At 46.6% G+C, this 11,701-nt stretch overlaps 1 protein-coding gene across 3 annotated transcripts in view; it reads right to left on the reverse strand.

Annotated features, from left to right (window-relative positions):
* Nucleotides 1–11,694, reverse strand: part of HLF (HLF transcription factor, PAR bZIP family member) — a 54,003-nt gene extending 42,309 nt beyond the window's left edge. The window contains exons 1-2 of one of the 3 annotated variants that reach the window (XM_060646457.3): nucleotides 11,166–11,690; nucleotides 8,665–9,000 (exon numbers count right to left, since the gene is read on the reverse strand). In XM_060646457.3, coding sequence (XP_060502440.1) covers nucleotides 8,665–9,000; nucleotides 11,166–11,280 — 451 coding nt within the window. In that variant the 5' untranslated portion in view covers nucleotides 11,281–11,690. Of the gene's footprint in view, nucleotides 1–8,664; nucleotides 9,001–11,165 lie in introns of all 3 variants that reach the window. The other 2 variants (XM_060646458.3, XM_078437336.2) reach the window with 2 other exon arrangements.
* Between the last annotated feature and the right edge of the window lie 7 nt (nucleotides 11,695–11,701).

Below are 11,701 nucleotides of genomic sequence, written 5' to 3' on the forward strand. Positions count from 1 at the left end.
AGTCACAGAGTATGTATCCACCAGAAGCCAATTTAACAGAAACAAGTACTGTATGGTTTTCCCCCAACAGACACTCAATTCTGCCAACAGTCCTGTAATTGTCTACTGTACATAGCTGGAGGTGGAATTGCACACATTGACTCTTCTTCTTTTTTTTTTTTTTTTTTTTTTTTTCAAGTGAACTGGTTTGGGTTAGGGCAACTCCTCCAGTTTTCTGCAATCTTGGCCTGATACCAGAATACCCTTCGGGGGTATTTGGGCGAGTCACTTCACACATGTGCCATTTGGTGTCCCCATCCCATCCCCCAAACCCTGTTCCTATAACACAAAGTCCCTTTACTCTAGCAGCATTCTCAGTAACACACACACACACACACACACACACACACACACACACACACCTCATATCCACCATACCTAAGCATGATGTGCAATTAATTCCGGTTTCAGGAAAGAAGGAAGCCACAAATACAAGGTCAGGACTCAAGAATGCAAAACTGTAATAATGATTCCTTTGTCTCTCAGGAGTAAAATTAATAAGTTGGCCAGAAACTTAGCTAAGTATTTTTAGCTTGATATTACTGCTGCAGGTAAACTTATAATCAAGTACTATTTGTATCACTGAGGCATCAATGTTTTCTTTCTTTTTCTCACATGCATATATACACACATAACAGCAACAACAATAAACAAAACACACTCAGAAATCAGTTCAATACACTTGTTTGCAAACCTAGTAAGCTTATAACAGAGGCATTTAAAAGTGATGAATGTTAATGGGTTGGGTTTATTAAAATCTATTTTTCTACTCCTGTGAGACCAGGCCTGCTTTTGGACTTTTAAATTCTGAACCATTCAAGTCCCTCAAACTATGTCCTTGCCAAAGACTGTTTCCCCCAGTCACTAAAACCATAAAGCCCAAAATGATGGGCTTTATAAGTGAAACCTAAACCCTTTGTTTTTGAATTACTTTCCCTAGATCATTAGAACATTGTGTTTGGAAAAGCTGTTTGATGTTCAAGGGAGAGTATTTATTTTCAAAATAATAATAATAAGGAAGTCCCGGTTTGCCAGAGGAAACTATTGTGAAGTATCTAAAAATGTTTCAAATCCAACCTTGAACCCAACTGGAAATGTCCACATGCCACTTCCCTCCTCGCAAACCTTCAATGGCTCCCCACTGCCTCCTGGATAAAGTTCAAGCTCCGCAGCCCAGCACTCCTGAAGCTGCCAGCCTGCCTGGCACCTGCCCCTCCAGACTCTTCTCCCCGACTCCTTCATATGAATTTCCCGTACCAGCCAAACTGGATCTACACCTTGTTCCCTAAACACCCCGCAGACGTTCCTGCCTCTACAACTCCGCGCACCGGCTGCCCACTCACCACTCCGGCTCTCCACACCTCTCATTCCCAGGCCCAACACAGGCTCCACGTCTTCCAAGAAGAGGTACCTCAGACACTCCTGCCCCGGGCGCTGGCTGCTTCCTGTGAGGTCTGGCCCTTCACAGTGTCTGCCCTGCTCCCTTATTCATTTTTAAACACTTTACTCATTTTCCTGATTACTCTTCCATCTCCTCTTTTCAGCAGATATTGGGGGCCTCTCGGTCCCCATCATTTGGCACCAAGGACATGCTACGCTGTCCTGTCACTCACCCTTTTACCTAAAACCTCTATCTTCCCTACTAAATTGCCATCTCTTTGAGGCCAGAAGCCAAGTGGTACCCTTGTCTGTCTTCCCCAGGGCACACCACAGACTGAAAGCTGATGCTATTTCTGGGAACCATCCACACTGCTCCTAAAAATGCCTCTGTTGCTCCCTAACCTTCAAATCAGAGAAAAGGGGAAAGTAACAGAGCTGACCTATGGTGCCACAGTGGACCCTTCGTGCACATTAGCTTTAGAAAGCTCACATAAGCCCAAGAAAGATGCTACCCTACAGATGAGAAAATGAAGGCGCAGAAAGAGTAAGGATTTATCCAGTATGGGAGCATTTGGGGGAAAGAGGAAATATTACTCTGGAATGCTTATGCAAAGTATTGCCTGTGAGCAAGGGGATGAACTAGACCTCTCTCCTCCTCCCGCAACATAACGTGCCTTACAGCTTCTTTACCCCTGAGGTCATTATATTGTCTTCAAGTGTAATTACTTAATGCCTGTTATTAAAAATTCAATAGTAACATCAACTGATAGATTTTACTTGCAAATATGTCACTGAGAAGCCTTCTAATCAGGAACTTATTTGAACTGCATTTTGTTTGTTTCAGTTTTCACCTCGTGAGCAAGGAGGAATGCATACAGGTTACAGTTTAGCTACCCCCGGTTACCTAAAACTCAGAGGCTAAGTGGGGTAAGCAAGACTAGGCAGAAAAGCAGAGGAGAGATTCAAATGCCTTGACCAGAGGCCTTAATGGGCTAGGAAAGGAAGCGTATACAGACCTGCCTGGAGACAAACGCTAGGTCGTCCTCTGAGAAAGGAGATCAGATGGTGATGAGAATGCCACACACAGCAGCTGTCATTGAGCACTTACTGTGTGCAAAGCACTGTGCCGAGTACTCTACACGCACCAGCTCACAGGACCTTCCACGGTCCCATGAGGCCAATCCAGAGATTATTTCAAAGTTCCAGATGGGAAATCATTTCAGTGATCTGCCTGAGACCACAAGCAAGCAGGGCAGTCAAGATTTACACCCAGGTTTGTTTGTTTATTGGATCTTAAGCTCTAAAACTTTGCTATATTGCCGGTAGAGAGTGGTCCCAAACATTGGGCATTCTCACGGATGCCGTGAACAGTAAGCTGGTGAGCACCTAGGCCTTAAGGAAAATTAAGTTTATTCCAAAACAATGGTTTCATGGCTTCAGGTCAAGACATTTGCTGGGATAATATCAAATATAATACATGAACAATATTCTCAACCATTTCCATTACAGAATCCAATGTAGACCTTGTATCTCCCTGTCCCTCTCATGTTTTTTTCCCAATGTTTTTTTTTTTTTTTTAATCTTACTACTTCCCCTGCTACTTTCCCTCTTCCCTCCATTTTCACTGCTGAGACATTAAAAAAAAAAAAAAAGGCTCTTGGGTAAGAGTAATTAAATTAGTCCGGTTGCAGAAGAGGGTTCCAGAGAAACCTAATAAATCACCGCTGTCTTTTCATCCTCTGGCTTTCTACATCAGGATGTTATCAATGCTTTTCTCTTCCCACCTTCCCCACCCCTCTCTTTCTCCCCTACCTAGTTCTGTCTTCATATTGCTATTTTTCTAGTCTGGTAGGCACAGTGCTCAACTCAGAAGACTGTGCCAAGACCCTTGGCAGGAGCTGGCCTACAGGAATCCGCCCGCCAGGGCGGTGCAGAGAAGACAGGGCTGCTGGGCAGGCAGGCAGGAGAGAGGGCCGAGTCTGGGGTCTGTCTACAATGCTGGACCGAGCTGGCTTCCTGCATATGAACTGCCCTACAGAGCTCAGCTTTCTCCTGCCAGGGTCGGGATTACAATTTCTTGCTGGCACTTGCCATAGTTTGCCTGGGAGGAGAAGCAAGGATTGGGGTGGGGGATGGAAGCAAGCCAGCACACCACCCAGGGTTGGGCAAGCTCGACGGGGCACAGCCACGTGCCTGAAGCACACGGTCACGCAGGCAGGTGGCCAGGGTTGTCAGGGTTCACACGAGAGCTGGGGCGGGGGGCGGGGGGGGCCTTGGGCACGGAGTGAGTGGCTGTTTCCATACTGGCAGACCAGGAGCTGCTAACCCAGAAGCGATGCTGCTGGGTTAACACCAGGAAGTCACTTGTCCTAACCCAGAATGAAGGAGAAAAGTCAAGCAGGCTACACAGAATAAGGATTAGGCATGCTGGAGAAAAAAAAAAAAAAAAAATGCATGTCCTATTTTTGCAGAGAGAAGGGGACTGGATGAAAACAAATCCCTAAACGGAGAACAGGGGTTGGGAATCCAGTTGAGTTCTCTCCCCGCTCCCATGCCACTGACATCAGAACAACAGCTCCAGGCACTGAGTATTCATGTGCCATACACGGTGTCAAACTCTGTCAGGCGTTACCTCATTTAACCGCAAAAACCCCAAGGGAGGGGTCTATCATCTCCATTCCAAAGACACATAAACTGAGGCTTAAGGAGGTAGGGAAATTAACACTATGTTGCATAGCAGGGCCAGTGTGGGTCCAGGACGTGAACCCAAGCCCCCCGAGGTCCAGGGCTTATGCTCTGAACCGCCACCCAGCTTTCCATACCTATCTGAAAATACCTCTTGCCAGGAGACTAGAACACTATCCTGGGAATGTCACAACAGGTCAAACCCAGCAAAATAGGGCAAGTCTGTCCTCTATAGGGTGTGGGGGGGAAGATAAACTCTAACAAGAAACAGAAAAAAAAATCTGCCTGCCTCCAAAGAAAGCTGGACTCTCTCTCCTTGATGATGTCCTTGATCCCAATGAATGTAAAACACTTCCAAGATACTTGAGGCACAGTGCACAGCAACGATCAATCACGATGCTCCCAACCTACAGACCTACCAGTGTGCTGGGTGGGAAAACACAGAACCACATGCCCTCACGGGGAGGGAGAAACTGAAGCTTCTTCTCATGATGTTGAGAAAAGCAAGAGAATCCTGTTGCCTGGGCAGGACCTCCCATAATCCCAGAACCACCAGCACAGAACTCCCCTCTGTCATTACCCAGATCCCAGGGCCAGCAGGTTCCTTCTGTGCCAAATCCTTAGCACAAAGGAAGGTCAGCAGAAACAGAACACAAATTCCATCTTGCAAAGGTATGATGGGTTCTCCCCCATCTCCCCACTCTGCTTATACCACCCGCTTACGCCTTCCTCTTCCTACACACCACCACATAGAAAGATTTTCACTTCACTCTGTCAGCCTTCATCATGACCCGGTCTCTGTGCCCAGAACTAGAAAGACAGCCTTCTTAATTCTCAGCCGAATATGGGTCTAACAGTGGTAGGACACCCCCAAGCTATTCAAAGAAAAACCACCAGAGGAAACGATTTCAAATCTGGCTTTACAAGCATGTGATTTAAAAATAACTCTGCCTTTGTCTGCTACAGATGACTTTCCCTAAAGGGACTGCTGTCCTTAAAGCAATCGCTCAATTCTCCGGGCAAACAGATTCTTATTTTTCCAGTACCCAGGACATACCTCCAGGAGAACACTCCAGGGTACTATCTCTGATAGCATCTGAAAGGCAAACAGCAAAGCCGTCAGGATGACTCCTGCCATCTCGGCTGACCTGGGACCAGACCATCTGGGATGCTGCCCTTCAGATGACAGAGGAGACCGTGCAGGTGGCTACAGCATCCAGCAACCAGCACTCTGCCTTCATCAAGATGTCAACCAGAAGGCTTGGCCATCACCCCATAGCCACAGGAGGCTTCGACAGATTCCTGAGTTACTTCAGGGAAACTGGATTTCTTTGGATATTTGATTTATCCTTTGATCAGACAGTAGACAGAGGAACAAGGACGAGTGCACAAAGCAGGAAAGGGGGTCGGGGGGCAGTCATGGTGAACAGTAAGAGAATTCACAAGAACGCTCACCCTGCCGTTCCAAGACACTTGGGGTAGACCTAGAAATGCAGTAGTTGTCAGCTCATGGCTTAATTTCCTTTCAACCAGACAGGTGGCCCTAATGACACAATGCTACTGAGCATAACTCAAAGATGCATGCTGAGCAAATACAGAAAGCAAATGTTCAATAAAATTGTTTTGTAATTACCTCCTGATTCGCTGGATGTCATAGCTTTATCAACTAACAGCGTAGAACTATGCTTTATTAACATGATATTTCTTCTTGGCAACCTAATGCCTCCTGACCTTCTCAAAAGTTTTGCCAGTAAGTGTTACAGGAGGCAAAAAGCATCCGGGTGTATGTGACAGGATGTTGAGTTGTGCCCAGGATAACTACACCAATTTGCTGCCCCAATTGAAAGTTCTCAACAGGGGTGTCCCAGGGGACATGTAGCAGTGACTGGGGGTGGGGGGTGGTGTGTGACTGGCATCTAAGGGACGGGAACCAAGGATGCTGTGGAACATGCAACAACGCACAGGACACTGGCCCATGGCAAAGACTTACCTGAAGCCTCACCAGTGCCAAGGTTGGGAAATCTTGGTCTAGACTGAAATAATATAATTCCCAGAATGCTCAAGGCTACACCTGTGCTCTTGCCTTCTGAGGACTCCCTTTCCTCAAGATCCACTTGGCATGTCTACTCTGGTCTCTACTGTGATTACATGGAAAAACCAAGAACCGTCTTCCTTTTCAGTTTTGTTGGTGACATACCATCCATCAAGTCCACATCCCTTAGATTTTTATTTTGCACATAATCTTTATAATGACCAACCCTGTACAAGTTGTTACAGCAGAGTGTCATTGTCTCTATACTTGGTATTTGAAGAAGACCTTTAGCTTTTTTCCCTTCTTGTTAGGAGTATCACTGAGTTTCCAATTCAAAAAAGAAGATTATTTTGAAGTATGTTTCTGTTACCAAAAAAAAAAAAAAACCCAAAAAACAAAAACAAAACAAAACAATAACAACAAAAACACATTTAAATGAAGAACTTATTTCTAGATTCCAGTTCCCCCTTGGATCCTGGTACCTTTCCCCTGTCACCTGACAAAATGATTTCTGTGGAAACTCAGAAGCCCTTTGTTGTGGATTACAAATCTGATTGGGGCATCCCAAGTTTTTGAGTCACTGATTAATTACCGATTCTAACAAGCTCTGACAAATGACTTCTAAGAAAGCCTCCAAACTTCAAACCTTAATTCTTGATTGTCAGTAGGAACCAAGATTTGGGGACCCACTGTTCACGTGCCTTTTCGGAAAAAATACAATACTTCTAACATGGCACACATCTTGTATTTGGCAGGGGATGGAGAAATACTTGTCAATTGAGTATAAGTGTTAAGGCTGCAACACACCAATCCAATAACTATCGGCCAAAATCTCTTGTTATTTCTCTCCAGAAGGGAGGAGGGTTATCAACTGTTCCTAAGTATCTTAAGGAAGTATTTCAGAAGACAGGGTTGAAATCAATGATAAAAATTGACACAGATAATAACAGTGACAACTATTAGTAATTATTTGACTATTTATGTATATTATATATAATTTTCACACTAACCCAATCAAATAAAAATTATATCCTTCAAAGAGAAGGGAAACTGAAGCCCTGAGAGGTAATATCACTTTCTAAAGCTACAAAGTAGTTATATCTCATTCTACAGAGTAGAGTGACTGAGATACAGGGCGCCTTCTCACTGGGGCTCCAGCCCATTCTCCCTGGTTTAAATGTTATTTCACTCACTATCTGTTCCTGGAAAGAAACAAAACCATGGCACTGTCCATTCCAGGAAACTAGGGCTTGGGGTCACATCAAGGAATGTGTTCCCAAGCTTCTGCAAGCTCCTGGAGTGGTCAGAAGTTAAGACTTAATTCCATTCTAGCCAGTGGCTTTGAGTTATCATTCAAAGTAGGTTTCAGAGCAGGGGGCCAGCACAGAAAGATGTTAAATCCAATACTAATATTTCAAGGCAGGGGTGTTTTCTTCCTCCTTTGCATCATTTCCTTCCATTTTAATCTTGCTCTGCATGTGACATAAATTCTATGCGAGGTGAAGACACAGAGTTCAGGAATGATCTCAAGCACAAATCCCCCATTGTCCTGCTTTCTGTCTTCCCCTGCAGCAAAGGCCTTCAGCTCAGTGACCTTCCTGACAATTTATCTGGCTGAATCTTTGTTCCTGGTTACCTGTGCACGTGAAATGGTCTTTCTTCCTGTTCATTTTGCACTACAGAGTACTAACAGCATAGAGCCAGGGCTGAGCCACCTCAAACCGTGTCTCTGTCTGAGCACCGAGCCATGGGTTTTGAAGTACTGGACATTTTGGGTGATGTTTCTGTGTAATATTTCAACACCATTTACAGCTGACCTTGTGGGCTTTGATAGACATGGGTTCAGTACGACAAACAGGTGAAAATGAAAAAAAAAAAAAATCCATAAGAACAATCTGGTTTACAGAAATAATAGAGTCCTGGCCCTGAGAAAGGCTAAGCCACACTTACAGTGAGAGGTGCTTGTAGACTCAATTTCTCAATGAGAACACAAGAGGAAAAGGATGAAAAAGTGATCGGCCCCCCACCCCTAACTCACATTTTTTTTCCCTTCAGACGAGACAGAAATGAACACAGGTGAACCACAGCCTTAGAGAGAGCCTACCCGCATCATTCATCAAGGTCCTATATCATGTATTGGGAAAGAGGGGAATGGGAAGGAGAGGAGATAGAGAGGTGCCTACATATCCAAACCATTAACTGTAGGCTGGTGTTTCTTAAACTGAAGCCCGTGGATCAACTGCAACAGAACTGCCCAGGTTCAAAGCACATATTCCTATGCCCTCATCCCAGATCTGAAAAATCAGGATTTCCAGGGGGGAGGTCCATAGAATCTGCATTTAGCCGACTCTCCCGGAGATACAGATGCTCACTGATGTGGGACAGTCATGGCTGTGGGTGAAATACAAGATTCCTCTTTCAGAGCCAGCCAAAGTCTCCCTGATCGTGAAGATATTTCTGCCATCCCCATCCCGCCCCTCCCCTGCACCCTCTTCCCCATCTGAAGGGAGAATCTTTTTAGAATTTACCTGGTCTGATGGGGCTCTGCATACAGTTTGGGGACGGGATGCCAGGGTGAAGGGGTGCAGAAGCCCGACTGCTGAGGTCCATGACGGAGGGGGCGGCAGAGGAAGCCGGCTGCAGCCCAGGAGGGTGAGGGCTGTGGTCATGCTGAGACGGGCTGGGGGGAATGCCATTTTCTGACAAAAACTCCTCCAGGTCCATGTATTCCAACTGGAAAGTATCTCCGTCATAGGGAAGGGTTTTGTCCCATAAGGTGGGTCCCAAGAACGCCGACTGGGGGACCGTCGGGCTATTACTCTCATCATCCAGCTTCTTTTCCTTGTCTTTATCTTTACTAAATGCTGCAGAAATGAGGGAAAGTTGGACTTAACAAAGGGGAAAAAAAAAAAACGTGGCTTTTTTTTTTTTAATCACTCCTCCTGGCCTCTGCTACAAAACACCACCTTCAAACCGTTCTCACAAACCCAGGGGATCTTCTTGGGCTGCTGGCTTTTGTGGATCTAGAGTTAAAAGTTCAGACAGGACATGGATCTCTGCCTGTTTTTCAACATCTTCCTATTTACTTTGGAAAGAAAGCACTAGTCCTTGGGACAGGGTTACAGACTGATCTAGAATATAAACAAAGGAACACAGTTTTCAGTACATTATTGGAGGGGACAAATAATTCAGATCTACAGTGGCAAAGTAACACCTGCAGTTACATACAATGGCTGTGATTTTTAACAAAACAGCCAATAACCAGGCATGGTTTCTCTTCCAGGAAATTCATTACAGTAACAATATGAGGTCATTCAGACTTAGCCAGTGAGCTAGGGATTCTAATTTTGGTAAAGCAGGGACTCTCCACCCTCCTCTGAAACCATGCATTGAGCACATACTATATACCTGCTTCCTTCCATAAATTATGTCCAAAAATCTCACAATATATCTGCAAATCGCTATTGTCCCCATTTATAATGAAGAAATAGAGGCTCTGAGACTTGAAGGAACTTGACCAATGCCTCACATTGGCAGAGGAGAAAACAGAACTTCCGGAACCCACATAGGTTTGCTTTTAAAGCTGCTGGGGCACCTTGCATTTTACAAAAGGAGGTTTTTGTTTTTGTTTTTTAAGTGTTTTCTTCCTCCTCTTCCCTAAAGGCTTAAATACGATCCAATTCACAAAAATTATACATGTATGCAATCTGTCAAAAGAACAGCTATTGGAAAGCTCGTTACATACCTATAAGGGAGGTATGCAGCTATGTCCTACCTGTAAGAACCGCTCACCCCAGGACGTCTTTAAACAGTGCTCTGGATTTTGCCCATTCTAGTACTCAGGCGCGGGTGGAATCTGGGATCAGGGAATCTGGCTTCTGAGTTTCTTCCTCAGAGAAACACAGCCTCCGCTGCCATCCATTCTAATCCTCTAGTCTCATCTCCTGAGAATCTGACTTAAAACACCCACAGATGCAAAAGACTGCAGGCAGCACCTTCCTCCCAAGTGCTACTCCTTAAAGGAGAGTTAAGAGGGAAGCTGCTTTGCAGACGGCGAACCAAACCCCTCAACTCTTGCAATGCAACAGGTTGCCCCCTGCTAGGAGAGAAGATGCGAGTACTCCCAAGCTCTTTGTAACCAAATGATCTTTCAAGACTTTTACACTAGAAGCCGCACCATTTGCATTTGCAACTGTGATATCGAAGGCATGAAACCGCATCAGCCCAACTGACAAATCCCTTGGCGGCACCAGCTCAGTTCCGCGCCGCCTCTCCCGACCCCTCCTCTCCCGCTCCAGCCAAGGTTGCCTGGGGAGGTTTGGGACTTACCAAGAAAGGGCTCAAGCCAGAGGAGGCTCCTGCGCGATTACACGTGAGCCTGCTCCGTTCTCCCCTCCCACCAGGAAAAGTGCACAGGGAAAGTGTCAGAGCTGGAGGCGTGCACAGCTTCCCGCCCGGAGACCACTCCCCCTCCCCCGCCAGCCCCAGCCCCCACCCCCCTTTTTGAATTACCCTTCGCTAGGAAAACACGCGTCTCAGCTCACGCCTCGCAAGTTCCTGATGCTAACTAACACACAAACAGTAGCAAGATCCCAATACCCGAGGTACGATGCGAGACCACCTACCCCCCCCCCCCCCCGGAATAAAACGAGTCCCCCTGTTTTCTCCTCCCCAGACTGGGCAGCTCTGCCCTTACGCGGGCGGTTTCACTCTGCGTGCGGGTGACCCTCAATCTAGGGAACACTGACCTGTCAAGTTATGACTCCCACCTGCGCCGCGGGACCGGGACCCGGCGAGCCTGGGTCTGTCCCAGCGCTATATTAAACGTTCCTCAGTGAGGGGATCCCCCTTTTGGGGGAACAGGGAGGGTGATGGGTGGGCTCCTCAAATTTCATCAAAGCAGGGATAGGGTGCCAGGGGACAGGGAGGGAGGGTATGGATGCTCCAGCAGGGTTGCCCAGCCAAGGAAGGGGACCCCAGGGAGCGTCGTTTCTTCCCAGAGCGGGGCAGCCAGGAAGGCAGCGCTCACCGTCTTCGTGGTGAAGGGGGAGCTTCAGCGGGTTCTCCAACAAGGACCTGAGCACGCCGTAGGGAGGCGGAATAAAGGTGGGATTCAGGGGGAGCGGTCGGGACATTTTCTCCATCGCGATGCACTCAAATGTTTTTCTTTAAAAAGAAAAAAACCCAACCGCCCCCCAAAATGTTGCTGAGCTTTTTCCTCCGTCCTTTGCCAAAAGTACTCGCTTTCAAGGCGGTGGAGACAAGAAAAAAATTACTTATATCTTTATAAATACATCTGCATAAGAAAATAAAAACAAAAAACTTTCGGGTTCCCAGTGCAGACGGTCCCCGGAGAGCGCGCCAAGTGCCCGCAGGCTCCTGGGCGACGTGCAGGATGCTCTCACCTGCCTTGAACCCCTCGTCCTGCAAAATATTCAAAATTGCGAAAAAGAAAGAAAAAATATGCAGATAGCTGCAGAAGGGCGGAAGGCACCGCGCCGGCCCGGCCCCCACGCGCCAGCACCCGAGGCTGGACGCCGTCCCACCCCACCCCCCACCCCGCGC

This window comes from Panthera onca, chromosome E1 (genome assembly GCF_046562875.1).
Source record: "Panthera onca isolate mPanOnc1 chromosome E1, mPanOnc1 haplotype 2, whole genome shotgun sequence".
Taxonomy (NCBI): Eukaryota; Metazoa; Chordata; class Mammalia; order Carnivora; family Felidae; genus Panthera; species Panthera onca.